We start from the raw sequence: 14,873 nt of genomic DNA, 5'->3' as shown, positions 1-14,873 counted from the left end.
TTTGTCCGCAAGTTTTAGGAAGGAAGGGAACCAAGAAGCCTGAGGAGGCTTTCCTTTCCCTCAAGGAGGGACTAACTCTTCCGCTCCACCAAGGAGTCAGGTCAGACTCCAGCCAAGAATTCCTCAAAATGCCGGGCACAAATATCCAGTAAATATTTGTGAAATTTATTAATTAAAAATATATGACTTGGTATATAAAATTGGTAGATTCCACCATGGCAACAAGTTAGCCTCAGGAGAGATTTGAAGTCCAAGGCTTACACCATTTATTCCCCCCACAATTCCCTAAAAAGTTGAAACGATGAGAACACAATGATTCGGGCCCAAACCCATGTTATATGTGGAGGTGGAAGGGAGCCATATATATCAGGAGGGGAAACTGAGGCAGGCCACAGGAAGAGAAATCCAGAGGGAGGACATCGGGCTCCTTCTGGAGGCTCAGAAATACGAGGATTCCAGGAGGTCTCACAGCATGAAAAGGACCTGACTACATTAGCTGGTAGCAGCCAGGATGGGGGACGATCGGCAGTCGCTGGGAATGCATTTATATCCTAAGATTCAGCTTCCTTGGACAGGCCAGGAGTGGGTAGGAGGGCCCCTACGTCGTCCCCACGGAAAGAGATCCAAGGGGCTGAGGAAAGAGGGAAGGGGGAGAATCTTTGAAATCCTCTGGGTCTCTGACTTCCCCTCCCCCACGTGTGTGTGTGTGTGTGTGTGTGTGTGTGTGTGTGTGTGTGTCTTTCTCAGTCTCTGTCCTACCCTGTGGGTTTCTATACGCTCTGAGTCTCTGTTTCACCCCTCCAGTTTTCTGTCCCCACCACTCTCTGGGTCTCTGTCCCTCTCTGTCTAGACCTCTGTCCCCCCAGGAATGTGTCTCCCTCTTTTTTGGCATCTCTGTCCCTCTCTCTGAGGCACTTCCCTCTTCCTGTCCCACACCTGGCAGCCCCTTCCTCATCCTCCTCCACAGAAGAGCTCCTCCTGCAGCCACTGTCATGAGCAGTAAGAAGCCGATGACGATTCCAACCACTGGCACCGAGGACTTGGCTGGTGATTCTGCAGCCAGAGAATGTTGTGATATATTTAATGGACCCTCCAGCACATCTGAGTCAGGACGGGGGACTGGGGGTTCTCAGTCCCTCCCAAGCTCAGAGATTCCAGCACCAAGTCTTGGGGGAGTGGAAAGGCCACTCACATGGTGCTCTAGGTCTAGAAAGCCCCCAGGTTGTATGTAAGAACCAGCCATAGCAAGAGGGGTCTCAGTCACTCTGGTCAAGAGACCTGTAGCAGCAGGGTGGGTGGTGTTCCAGATTGGAGAGGAGGGGTGGGCACAGAGCAGCGGAACATCAGACCCATAGAGGGCTGGCAGCAGCAGGCAACGAATGGTCAGACTCCATGAAGACTAGCAGCAGCAGGACGGAAGGTGGTCAGACTTAGGGAGGACTTTCCATAGTGGTTAACAGGTGGCCCGACTCAATGAGGCCAGCAGCAGCAGGATGAAAGGCACTCAGACTTGGGGAGGCAAGCAACACAGGACAAAAGGCTGTCAGGCTTTGGAAGAAGTGGCAGTGGTGGGGCAGAAAGCAGTCAGATTCAAGGAGAACGGGCAGCAGTGGAAGGTGGTCAGACTCAGGAAGGATTGCTGCAGTAGAGGGAGAAAAGGCAACCAGAAGTAGGCAGCGCATCTTTCCCCAGCGGGACCTCACCCAGCTCCACAGTGAGGGGCTGGGCCAGCCCTGCGTGCTGCACCACGCAGCAGTAGTGGTGCTCGTCGCCACTCTTGACTGTTAGCGATGACCAGGCGTGGAAGGAGCCATCACCGTTGGGGCCAATGTCACCCTCACCAGAGCCAGCTGCCATCCCATTCCGTACGAATCGCAGCTGCAGCTCGGGTGGGTAGAAGGAGAAGGCACTGCAGGTGAGCACAGAAAAGCCAGGGCTGCCCGGTCGGGCCTTCAGGCGCATGGAGGGTGGCTCTGCAGACAAAGAGGCGGACAGGCCTAAGCCCCAGGCCCATGAACCCCCAAGGCCAGGCCCAGGGTTGGAGAGGGACATAGAGAGGACTCCATTCCTTCCACTCTACCCAGCAGGCCCCACCACGTGCCCTGTGACTTCCTGAGCCTAGAGAATATAATGGTAAAGGGGGAAGGGCCTTCCCAGGGGTACAGAGACCCAACCTGTCTGCCACGAGGGTATCCATCTCTCACCCAGTCCTTCCTACCATGACACATACTGTGCCTCTACCGTGTGATGTGCCAGGCACTCTTCTAGGCACTGGGGATACAGCAGTGAACAAGACAGACAAAAGTCCCTGTACTCATGGAGCTTGTGTTCTAATGAGGGGAGAGAGACGAATATTTGTGTACATGTAAATAAAAGGGAAACGGTTTATGAAAGTGTGATGAGGGAAAATAAGACAGACCCAACAGTCATTCAAAAGATAGTAAGAGAGGGACTTCCCTGGTGGCGCAGTGGTTAAGAATCCACCTGCCAATGCAGGAGACATGGGTTTGATCCCTGGTCCGGGAAGATCCCGCATGCCACGGAGCAACTAAGCCCATGTGCCACAACTACTGAGCCTGCATTCTAGAGCCCGCGAGCCACAACTACTGAGCCTGCCCGCTCTTGGGACAGTGTGCCTCAACTACTGAGCCCGCGTGTTGCAACTACTGAAGCCCGCGCACCTAGAGCCCGTGCTCTGCAACAAGAGAAGCCACCGCAATGAGAAGCCCACGCACCACAACGAAGAGTAGCCCCAGCTCACCGCAACTAGAGAAAGCCCGCGCACAGCAACGAAGACCCAACACAGCCAAAAATAAAAACAAATAAATAAATAAATTTTTTTAAACAAAAAAATTGAAAGAAAAAAAACTCTTAGCAAAGTAGGAGTTGGAGGAAACTTTCTTAATTCGTCAAAGGGCATCAACAAAAAAATCTATAACTAACATAATACCTAATAGTAAAACGCTGAATGCTTTCCCTATGAGTTTGAGACTACAAGATGTTCATTATCACCACTCTATTCAACATTGTACTGGGGATCCTAAGATAAGAAAAAGAAATAAAAGTTACTAAAACTAGAAAAGAAAATAAGTAAAACATGTCAAGCATGACATGATCCGAAAGAATCTAGGAAAAATTAATAGCAGTAAGTGAATTCAGCAAAGTTTCTGAATACAAGGAAAATATATAAAACTCAATAGTATTTCTATAAATCAATAGTATTTCTGTAAACTAACTACAAACTATAAGAAAATGAAATTTTTAGAATTACCATTTACAGAAGCATCAAAAAATGTCTAATACTTAGGGAAAAAAAATCTAACCAAAGGGGTGTTAAGACCTCTACACTGAAAACTACAAAATATTACTGAGAGAAATTAAAGGATATCTAAACAAGTACAGGGATATACTGTATTCATGGATTCGAAAACTTAATATTGTTAAGATGTCAATTCTCCCCAAACTAATCTATAGATACAATTCAATCACTATCGAAATCCCAACAGAATTTTTGGCAGAAATTGACAAGCAGAAATGTATATAGAGATGCAAATGACACAGAATAACCAAGGCAATAAAACTGAAGAACTTAATTACTAGATATCAAAACTTTTTATAAAGCTACATTAATCAAGAGAGTGAGGTACTGGCTGAATTTCAGTCCAATAGATCAGTGGACTAGAAGAGAGACTAAACAAAAAAAAAAAAAGAAAGAAAAGAAGAGAGGGACTTCCTTTGCCGTCCAGCACGGGTTCGATACCTGGTTGGGGAAATAGGATCCCACAGGCACGGCCAAAAAAAAAAAAAATTAATTAATTGAGGGGACTTCCCTGGTGGTCCAGTGGTTAAGACTCCATGCTCCCAATGCAGGGGGCCCGGGTTTGATCCCTGGTCAGGGAACTAGGTCCCGCATGCCGCAACTAAAGATCCCACGTGCCACAACTAAGACCCAGCACAGCCAAATAAATAAATAATTTTTTTTAAAAAAAGTTAAAAAATTAACTGAGCCATGTACTTTAGGTAAGTAAGTCACACCTCAATAAAAAACAAAACAAAACAAAAAAAGAAATATGCTATAATGAATGAATGGACAAAACAGTGGCATGAGAGATAATAATGGGGGTGGGATGGCACGCCTCAGCCAGGGTGGTCAGGGAGGGCCCTGCTGAAGAGCTGACATCCAAGGTCAAACCTCAAGCATGAGAAGGACCCAGTCATGGTTGGATCCCAAGGAAGAGAATCAAAAGCAGAGGGAACAGCAGGTGCAAAGGCCCTGAGGAAGGAAAGAACCTGACATATTGGAGGAAAGGGAGAAGGCCACTGTCGTTGGGGGCATTGTGAAATTACAGTGGTGGAAGGCAGCCAGACCATGAGGAGCTTGCAGGCCTTGGAGCAGAGTCTGGATTTTAGTCTAAGACTAGTGGGGATCTACGGGACAGTTTTAAGCACTGGTGTGATGGGAGTTCATTTATGTTTTTAAAACATTCTTCTGACTGCTAGATGGAGGACTGTCTATATTGAGGGCCGAGATGGAAGTAGGAATTGCACTGTGGGGGAGGCTGAGGACAAAAGAGCTCTAACTGCAGCCCTTAAATTCCCCAGCCGTGTGTGTAATTATAGCTCAGAGTGACATATGCTATGTGGAACAGAGGTCACACAAGCTCTTGTGAGCGTCCAAAAGAGGCAAGTGAAAGCCTCATGGGCCAGAGTGGAACCTGACACCGGTGGCATCTGACACCAGTGCAACTGGCAAAGGTGAAGAACTGGGAGGCCTGGTGTGAGCTTAAGGGGCTCTGGGTGATTCCGTCTGGCTGAGTGGAGCAGATGGAGAAATGTGAGGCTGAGGAGAGAGACAGAGGCCATGCCACGTGGGGTCTCAAGGCCGGGCTGAGGGGCCTGAGCTGTGTCCCGAGGGCTCTAGGAGCCACAGGAGGGCCGCGTGCAGGAGAGGGGCAGGGGCAGCTTGGGATGGACAAAGACCCTCTGGAACATGACTGCAGGAAAGCGGGGTAGATTGGAAGCCTGGAGGCTGGGGAGGAGAGGCTGGGGAAGAGGATGAGGCCTCGGGGCGGGGCAGGGCTGTGGGGAGGAAGGGGTCCGTGGGCGTCAGGACTCCCAGCGGGGTCGCTCACCCTTCCACTCCAGGTTGCCTCGGCCCCTCTCCAGATGCCCCAGCAGCCGGTGGGGGCAGGAGTAGAGCAGGAAGGTCTTCTCCTTGTTGACTGCCTCGGGCTGCTGCGTCCACTTGATACCGATGGTCTGGGACTCAGGCCAGTCCCCATCCCAGGTGCCCATCTTGGGGTCAAATATCATGAACTCCTCGCCATTCAGGGCAAACTTGGCCACAGGCACCGAGACATTGTCAGGGCCCAACTCGCAGCCCAACAGGCCCTGCAGGGTGTAGGGACCTGGGATGCCCAAACACAGATGAGCAGGGCCCAGGAGCAGGGGCCTTGGTCCCCTCCTCCCTCAGACCCAGGATCCAGGCCCCCAGCCCCTCCTCCCTCAAACCCGGGATCCAGGCCCCAGCCCCTCCTCCCTCAAACCCAGGATCCAGGCCCCAGCCCCTCCTCCCTCAAACCCAGGATCCAGGCCCCAGCACCATCCATCCTCAGACTCAGGAGTTCCAGTCTCACCTCCTTCCCCTAAAACTTGGAGAGCTTCGAGGAAGAGCTTCTCCTTGTTCCTCAGATCTGTGGTCTCTTTCTCCCAATACCAGGACACCTGGCTTTCCCAGACCCAAGCGCCGTAGGGCTCAGCCTCAGCCCGCAGGTTATTGTAGCTCAGGTACTGCTGTGGACCCAGCCAGCCCGATACCCAGAAGGCAGGAGTCCCCGAGGCAGGGGCGGACACGGCGGTGAAGTGGTACAGGAGGGAGCGATGGCTCTCTGCCGGAGACACAGGTGAAGAGAGCAGATGGGCCGGGGTACCTAGATGGGAGCAGGACAGACACCCCGAGAGAGAAAAGACCCCACCGCAGATAGAGGGGCCGGAACCTGAGAGGGGGGCCAGACCCAGAGAGAGGGACAGAGACCCCGTAAGAAGGGGACAGGTGTTTCCCAGACACACCGCCAGAGGGAGGAGATCGTGAGAAACGAAGTGAAATGAGGCAAAGAAGGAAGTGCCCGGCTCGAGTGGGACCTCGGATTTCGCTTCCTTTGCTCTTTTCCCGGCGGGCGGCACCTCCCTCGTCCGCGGCAGCCCCGGCGCCCCCCGGAGCCCCCTCACCTGCACTCAACGTCCCAGGCAGGAGGACGAGCAGCAGACCGAGCCCCCAGGGCTGAGGCCGGCGGACCCGCATCCTGAATGGGAGACCTGGGGCGGGAGGGGGCGCGTGACTCCTCCGGACCCCCACCCCGCCCCGCCCTCCCTCCCTGCCCCAGCTCCCGCTCGGCTCCCCTCGGCCACCCCGCGCGCCTGCGACTGCGGGTGGAGGGGTTCGATCCCGGAGGATGACAACAAGGCCCTCCTCCTCGATGAACTTTCACCCCTTACTTGGCTCCGAGCTGGTTAATTAGTTACAGAGCCTGAATAGGCTGAGATTCCTTGCTCGGAGTTCGGCCCCGCCTCCTCCTCCTCCTCCCTCAGACCCGCGGGTCCCGGCCCCCCCCCACCCTCCGCGCCCCTCCTCCCTCAAACCCCAAAGTCCAGATCCCCGGCTCCCTCCTCCCTGAGACCCTGGAGTCCGGGCGCCCGGCCCTCTCCACCCTCGGTCTTGGCCCCAGCTCTGCTCACGGCAGCCACGATCCCTTCCCTCCTGCGGCCCCAGCTGGCTCCCGTGACTAGAGACCCCAGTTCCTCTCTCACATCCTGTCCGGAGACGGCTCCTCGACTCCAGGAATATCCAACCCCGCCCCCCAGCTGCAGGGCACACCCCGGGCCCTGGGCCCAGCCCTGTCTGAGTGTTGGTCTCTGCCTCTCTCTAGAAACTTTTGTCTTTTTTTTTTTTTTTTCCTCTCTGTTGCTCCCTTATTTTCTTATCTTGAGGGTGTCAGCCACCCAGCAAATTCATGACAAAGTTGGGAATCAACATTATCGGAGTCCCAAACTGGGAGGTCTGTGTGCGTCCCCTTCTTACGTCGTTGTCTGTCCCCACCACCCCCAACGCCCGTCACTAGCTCCTGCTGTGATAAAAGTCCTCCAGATACTTCCACACTTCCTCCTTCCAAACCCTCCCCCAAGGGCCCCTTAAAGTGCGCCTGCAGTTCTTTAGTATCTTCTGATATGACCTTAATAACGCACACACCCAGTATACTGTGTCAAGCTTCGGGGCACCCTCCAACCACCCACCGGCAGCCCACACTCCTGCTATAATGCTCCCATTCATTTGTTTTACTGTGGTAAAGTGCACAAAACAAAGGAGTTACTATTGGTTACATTTAGTGCATTCACAATGTTGTGCAACCATCACCACTATCTAGTTCCAGAACTTTTTCATCACCCCAAAGGGGACCCCAGAGACGTTGAGGGGCCCCTGCTCCCCTCAGCCCCTGGCAACCACGAATTTACTTTCTCTCTCTATGGATTTTGCCTATTCTGGACGTTTCAGATTAATGGAATCCTATAATATTGTGGCATTTTGTGTCTGGCTTCTTTCATTTAGCATACTGTTTTTGTTTGTTTGTTTGTTTTTGGTCGCGCTGCACGGCTTGTGGAAGATCTCAGTGAAAGCACGAGCCCTAACCACTGGACAGCCAGTGAATTCCCCAGCATATTGTTTTCAAGATTTATCCATATGGTAGCCTGTATCAGGACTTCGTTCCTTCTTATGGGTGGATAGTATTCTTTTTTTTTTAAGTTTAATTTAATTTATTTTTTATACAGCAGGTTATTAGTTATCTATTTTATATATATTAGTGTATATATGTCAATCCCAATCTCCCAATTCATCAGGTGGATAGTATTCTATTGTAGGGACTGACCACATTTCATTTATTCATTCATCAACTGATGGGCATTTAGGTTGTTTCCACTTTTTGGCTATTGTGAATAATGCTGCTGTGAACATTTGTGTACAAGTTTTTTGTTTTGTTTTGTTTTTGCATAGCTGTATTCAATTCTTTTGGGTATATACCCAGGAGTGGACTTGCTAGGTCATATGATGTATTAGTCAGGGTTTTCTGGAGGAACAGAATCAACAGGATATATATATATATATATATATATATAGAAAGAGACTTGGTATAAGGAATTGGCGCACGTGATTGTGGAGACTTGGTGAGTTCAAAATCTGATGGGGATGGCCGGCAGGCTGGGAACTCTGGAAAGAGTTACATTTCAAGTCTAAAGGCAGGCATTCTGGAAAACCAAGAAGAGTTCATCTTGCAGATGAAATCCAAAGGCAGTCTGCTCTCAGAGTTCCCCTTTGCTTGGCGGGTGGGGGAGGTGAGTTTTCCACCTTCAACTGATTGGATGAGGCCCACCCACATTTTGAAGGGTAGTCGGCTTTACTCAGAGTCCGCTGATTTCTGTGTAAATCTCATCCCCAAACACCCTCACAGAAACATCCAGAGTAATGTTGGACCAAACATTCGGGCACTGTGGCCCAGCCAAGTTGACACATGTGTTTAACAATGACAGATGGTAAATCTATGTTCAACTAAGTGAGGGACCTCTGTTCATTTTCATTACTCTCCCTGGGTCCTGCTAGAATATCCACTAAGATCCATCCTGATGCCGCCCGGAAGGATCCTGCTTTCATGTCCCATGAGTCCTAAAATACCTTGGGGAATTTGTCATGCCCAGCCGTCCCCTCTACGTCCCTTGGGATCCAGCTGTGTCTCCGGAGCACCATTCCAGCCCCTGTGCTCTCATTTTAAAGGCCCTCAGGACCCTACTCTGATGTTCCTTGGACCCTGATAAAAAGTGGTCAGTGTCTGTGACAATGTCCCCCAGGACCCTGGTATACTTTTCCTTGAAGCTTAAAAACCATCACACTGGGGTCCCACTTATGTCCTACCTTAAGATGCCCCAGGGACTTCCCTGGCGGTCCAGTGGTCAAGACTCTGCGCTTCCAATGCAGGGGGCGCGGGTTTGATCCCTGTTCGGGTAACTAGTATCCCACACGCTGCGGGGCATGGCCAAAAAAAACCCCAAATCCCAAAACAAACGAACAAAAAAAGATACTCCAGAACTCATCTAAATGCTCTCTGAGCCCTAATGTGATGTTCCTCTAGCCCCACTCTGAGGCCTGTTGGCCCATTAATGGCCTCACGATCCCACAGCTATGCCAGCACTCTGCTCCACTGCCCATCACACCCTGCACACCTCTGCTGTAATAACTAGTTTTTTTTTGTTTTGTTTAGCTTTGTGATTTGATTTTTAACTTTTATTTTATTTATTTATTTATATTTATTTAGGCTGCACTGGGTCTTGGTTGAGGCAGGTGGGATCTAGTTCCTCGACCAGGGATCGAACCCTGGCCCCCTGCATTGGGAGCGCCGAGTCTTACCCACTGGACCACCAGGGAAGTCCCTAGCTTTTTATTTTATATTGAAGTATAGTTGATTAACAATGTTGTGGTAGTTTCAGGTGTACAGCAAAATGATTCAGTTATACATATACGTGTCTATTCTTTTTCAAATTCTTTTCCCATTTAAGTTGTTACATAATATTGAGCAGAGTTCCCTGTGTTATACAGTAGGTCCTTGTTGGTTATCCATTTTACTTATTTTTATTTATTTATTTATTTATTTATTTATTTATTTATTTATTTATTTATGGCTGCTTTGGTTCTTTGTTGCTGTACGCAGGCTTCCTCTAGTTGCTTCGAGTGGGAGCTACTCTTACTCGTGGTGCGCGGGCTTCTCACTTCAGTGGCTTCTCTTGTTACGGAGCATGGGCTCTAGGTGCACGGGCTTCAGTAGTTGTGGCACATGGGCTTAGTTGCTCCGCGGCATGTGGGATCTTCCTGGACCAGGGATTGAACCCGTGTCTCCTGCATTGGCAGGCAGATTCTTAACCACTTCGCCACCAGGGAAGTCCCTGGTCATCCATTTTAAATAAAGCAGTGTGTACATTTCAATCCCACACTCCCTAACTGTCCCTTCCCCCCTGGTAACCTAAGTCTGTGAGTCTGTTTCTGTTTTGTAAATAAGTTCACTTGCATCATTTCTCTTTAGATTCTGCCTGTAAGAGATATCATACCATATTTCTCTTTCTCTGTCTCACTTACTTCACTCAGTATGACAATCTCTAGGTCCATCCATGTTGCTGCATTTGGCATTATTTCATTCTTTTTAATGGCTGTGTAATATTCCATTGTATATATGTACCACATTTTCTTTAACCATTCCTCTGTTGATGGACATAACTAGTTTTAACGCTGGTGTCCCTGGAGTTCTCCTGGACCATCACCAGAGGCCACTACCATGCCCCTGGGTCTCTGAAAATCTCAGGTTCCCACCCCCAAGCTCCTTGGGTCCCAGATAGTATCCTGAGACCCAGTGATGGAGTCTTCAGGAGGCTACACCAACATCCCATGGAGCTGGCCATGCCATCCCTGAATCCTGCTAAATCAGTCCTGAGCCCTCGCAGAACAACTACTGTGACCCACTCTGGAATTGCCACAAAGTGCCCTCAGCCCCAAGCTCACTCCCCGCTGCCGAGCCTGAGTGAATCCTTCAGGTTCTGTTGGAAAGCTAAGCGGGGCTCCCCAGGCCCACTCCTGGGTTCTCTCTATTACTGTCTCTCACCAGGCCCTGCCCTATCCAGAACCTCCCCATGAAAGACAGATAGACAGACAGACACAGAGAGATGGATAGATAGGTAGGTAGGTAAGTAGGTAGATAGATGATAGATAGAAAAATAGGCAGATAAGTTGGTAGGCAGGCAGTCAGGCAGACAGACAGACCGACGGACAGATGGATGATAGAAAAATAGAGACAGACGGACAAAACAGATGGACAAATAGGTAGGTAGGTAGACAGATAGACAGACAGATAGAAAAATAGAAACAGGGACTTCCCTGGTGGCACAGTGGTTAAGAATCCGCCTGCCAAGCTTCCCTGGTGGTGCAGTGGTTGAGAATCTGCCTGCTAATGCGGGGGACATGGGTTCGAGCCCTGGTCTGGGAAGATCCCACATGCTGCGGAGCGGCTAGGCCCGTGAGCCACAACAACTGAGCCTGCGCGTCTGGAGCCTGTGCTCCACAACAAGAGAGGCCGCAATGGTGAGAGGCCCACGCACCGCGATGAAGAGTGGCCCCCGCTTGCCACAACTAGAGAAAGCCCTCGCGCAGAAGCGAGGACCCAACACAGCCAGAAATAAATAAATTAATTAATTAATTATAAAAAAAAAAAAGAATCCGCCTGCCAATGCAGGGGACACGGGTTCCATCCCTGGTCTGGGAAGATCCCACATGCCGTGGAGCAACTAAGCCCGTGGGCCACAACTACTGAGCCCACGTGCCACAACTACTGAAGCCCGCACACATAGAGCCCGTGCTCCGCAACAAGAGAAGCCACCGCACTGAGAAGCCTGTGCACCTCAACGAAGAGTAGCCCCCCTCTCCGCAACTAGAAAAAGTCCACGCACAGCTACAAAGACCCAATGCAGCCAAAAAAAAAAAAAAGAAAAATAGAAACAATTAGACAGACTCTCTAGGACATTCTATAACATCCCTACCAGGCAAGAAACTTTCCGCATTTCCCAGGAACTTGCTGTCGTGGCCCCTCATACAGCTAGATTGCTGCTCCCTCATCCTGAGACCCCACTAAAAAAAGACCCTCAGGGAATTCCCTGGCGGTCCACTGGTTAGGACTCTGCGCTTTCACTGCCGTGGGCCCGGGGTGGATCTCTGGTTGGGGAATCCCGCAAGCTGCCTGGTGCGACCTAAAAATAAAAAAATAGGACTTCCCTGGTGGCGCAGTGGTTAAGAATCCGCCTGCCGATGCAGGCGACACAGGTTCGAGCCCTGGTCCGGGAAGATCCTACATGCCGTGGAGCAACTAAGCCCGTGCGCCACAGCTACTGAGCCTGCGCTATAGAGCCCGTAAGCCATAACTACTGAGCCCGTGCTCTGCAACAAGAGAAGCCACCACAGTGAGAGGAGCCCCCGCTCACCACAACTAGAGAAAGGCTGTGTGCAGCAACGAAGACCCAACGCAGCCAAAAGTAAATAAATAAATAAATAAAATTTAAAATAAATAAATAAAATAAAAATTTAAAAATAGTTTAAGAAAAAAAAAGGGCCCTCAGGTCCTGCTACACGCTGTGTGTATCCCCTTTTGATACCCTGAGTCCTACTCTAATGGTTCACACAGCCCGTAGGATTACAGCCTAGGCCCGTAGCCTCTATTGCCTAGGACCCTAAAATAATGCCACCAGAGCCCTGATGACAAGCCCTTGGGTTCCTGCCACTATGCTCCCAGGACCCAAGTACATTGCCCCTCGGGGCCTTCCCAGTGGTCCCAGGTCCATCTATAATGCTCACATCCCTCTGCAGCTCCTGCTTTACCCGTCCCTGGGTAGCTCCTCTAGGTGTCCTCAGTCCTACTACAATGTCCCATTGGTGTCACTTCAACACTTCTCAGGACCCCTAATCTACCCGTCCTGCCAAAAAGTCCTTTGGTTCCTGTTAACATGTCCCCAGGATCCTGCAGTACTCCCCCTGCGTGCTCAGAAGGTTCCCTGGATCCTGCTAAAATATGTCCAGTCTTCCCTCATGTGGCCTTGAGGGTCACCAAAATGAACTTGGGGTGTCCTCTCTAAGCCCTAGGGGCCCTGCCAGGACCCTATTAGAATGCCTCTAGCCTTACCATGAAGTGTGTTTTTTGGGGCCACGCTGCGCGGCACGCCAGATCTTAGTTCCCCGACCAGGGATTGAACCCATGCCCCCTGCAGTGGAAGCTTGGAGTCCTAACCACTGGACCGCCAGGGAATTCCCACCAGGAAGTCTTTAGGGTCCTGCTAAAACATACCAAGGGCCTGCTATTCTGTGTTCTATGGAGCTCTGGGAAAATTCCCACAGGCTTTTATCCATGCACCCTGGGATCCTGCATCAGCAGCCGTCCACAATGGGTCTAGAATGCTGTATTAGTGTCCTATGGCTGCTGTAACCAATCACCACAGACTTAGTGGCTTAAAATAACACAAACATATTCTTACAGTTCTGGAGGTCAGACATCTAAAATGGGTCCGCAAGACTATTCCTTCTGGAGGCTCCAGGGAAGAATCCATTTCTTTGCCTTTTCCAGCTGCTAGAGGCTGCCTGCATTCCTTGGCTTATGGCTCCTTCCTCTATTTTCAAAGCCAGCACCTTCTCTCCTCTCTGACTTCGGTGTTCCTCCTTACATCTCTCTGACTCTGATCCTCTGCCTCCCTCTTATAAGGACCCTTGTGATGACATTGGTCCCACCTGGATAATCCAAGATCATCTCCGCATCCTGAATTTAATCACATCTGCAAAGTCCCTTTTATTATACAAGGTCACATAATCACAGGTTTTGGAGGATTAGGGCACAGACATCTTTGAGGGATCGTTATCCAGCCTACCACGGTCAACGTCATGGAAGGTGCCCTCCCGTGACCCTGCTGTAAAGTCCCCATTCTGATCTTCTCTCCCTCTTGTTAGAATGGCCTCAGGGTTTAGCCAAGAGGCCTCTCAGAGGTCGGCCTGAACATTCCCCATAATGTCCCTCCTTCCTGCTACAAAAGAAAAAGCCCTCAAGGTCCCTTAATACCCACTGGGAATCCCTGCTAAGTATCCTGGGGTCCTGCTATGTCTTCAGGGACCATTTACAGCATCTGTTGGCTGTCTCCTGTCTTATCCCCAGGGTCCTATGCTCTAATGATCCCTGCCTATGCCCCCCCCTTTTTCTTTTGGGGGGTGTGGCACGCACCGTGCAGCTTGGAGGATCTTAGTTCCCTGACCAGGGGTTGAACCCGGGCCACGGCAGTGAAAGCGCCGAGTCCTAACCACTGGACCACCAGGGAAGTCCCTCTGCCTATGCCCTTTAGATCCCCTGGGGGCCTACTATCATGTCCTCAGGGGCCCATCACAAAGCAATAGAAAGCCCCAGCAGGACAATTACTAATGTGCAGGGCCCAATGCTAAATGAAAACGGGGGGCCCTTTGTTCCAACTTCAAAACGAACCAAGTGCGGGTCCCTTCAGAACAACTGCTTGGACAGCGTGGAGCGCTCACCCATGAAGCCGCCTTGGTCCCTGGGGACTGCCCCTGGCAGCTCCGAGCTTTCTCCCTGAATCACCACCTTAACATCCGCCCCTCCTCTCTGCACCTGCACTGTAGTGCCCCCTACTGACCCCAGGAAGCAATCACACCTGAGTTCAAAACCAAATCCTGCCTCTTCCAGGTGGGCCTCTCTGAGCCTCGGTTTCTTTATCTGTGAAATGGGATAATAATCATACCTACTTCGGTAGAGAAGCTTTAATGACTCAAAGGTTTGGCACAAGGCACATAGTAGAGCATAGTAATAACCTGTTCCCCATACTGCCCCCCCACCTCAGGATGCTGTTAAGGTCCCCAGGGGTGCACTAGATGGTAGGCTCGCAGACACCAGGCCCTGGATCTGTCTTGCTCACTCTTGCATCTGCAGGGGCCAGCACAGGAAATATTAGCAGAATGAATGAAGCCAATAATAAATGACCCTGGGCTGGCTTAATATGTCCCTAAAACTTTTCTAGAACGGCCTTGGTATCCTGTTAGAATGTTCTAGCAGAATCTATACTCACCCCTGAAACAATCCGTGGGTTTGGGAGCTGGGACTTCCTATAATGTGAGACCCCAGGGTTTTCCCATGATGGGCTCAGGGCAGTGTTAAAATATAGCAGCAGGGCTGCTCAAACATACGCACCTGCTCTGATCCCCTTTCCCTAGACTCCACTCACAGACCTCAGGGCCCGTTAAATGA

The 14,873-nt window shown here is 50.6% G+C and overlaps 1 protein-coding gene across 3 annotated transcripts; it reads right to left on the bottom strand.

Annotated features, from left to right (window-relative positions):
* Nucleotides 1–144: 144 nt before the first annotated feature.
* FCGRT (Fc gamma receptor and transporter) lies at nucleotides 145–6,840 on the bottom strand. 3 transcript variants are annotated; one of them, XM_068527499.1, is made up of 7 exons: nucleotides 6,736–6,840; nucleotides 6,229–6,315; nucleotides 5,637–5,888; nucleotides 5,133–5,408; nucleotides 1,704–1,973; nucleotides 937–1,053; nucleotides 145–631 (listed from the first exon to the last, which is right to left on the bottom strand). In XM_068527499.1, exons 2-7 carry the CDS (start codon nucleotides 6,299–6,301, stop codon nucleotides 552–554), a joined length of 1,068 nt encoding a protein of 355 aa, XP_068383600.1. In that variant the 5' UTR covers nucleotides 6,302–6,315; nucleotides 6,736–6,840; the 3' UTR covers nucleotides 145–551. The 3 variants fall into 3 exon arrangements, with proteins under 3 accessions (XP_068383600.1, XP_068383599.1, XP_068383598.1); XM_068527498.1 differs by having other exon boundaries at nucleotides 6,708–6,766; XM_068527497.1 differs by having other exon boundaries at nucleotides 6,678–6,760.
* Between the last annotated feature and the right edge of the window lie 8,033 nt (nucleotides 6,841–14,873).

This window comes from Eschrichtius robustus, chromosome 19 (assembly GCF_028021215.1).
Source record: "Eschrichtius robustus isolate mEscRob2 chromosome 19, mEscRob2.pri, whole genome shotgun sequence".
Taxonomy (NCBI): domain Eukaryota; kingdom Metazoa; phylum Chordata; class Mammalia; order Artiodactyla; family Eschrichtiidae; genus Eschrichtius; species Eschrichtius robustus.
The sequence above is the reverse complement of the archived record's forward strand: the minus strand, read 5'-3'. Positions and strand labels throughout refer to the sequence as shown.

Excerpts from the sequence above, each read along its gene's own strand:
- FCGRT (XM_068527499.1), bottom strand. The coding sequence starts at position 6,301 with ATGCGGGTCCGCCGGCCTCAGCCCTGGGGGCTCGGTCTGCTGCTCGTC. Across the intron at positions 5,889-6,228 it reads GCCTGGGACGTTGAGTGCAG|AGAGCCATCGCTCCCTCCTG; the intron begins GTGAGGGGGCTC and ends TGTCTCCGGCAG. Across the intron at positions 632-936 it reads GATGAGGAAGGGGCTGCCAG|CCCCTTGGATCTCTTTCCGT; the intron begins GTGTGGGACAGG and ends CTCTTTCCTCAG.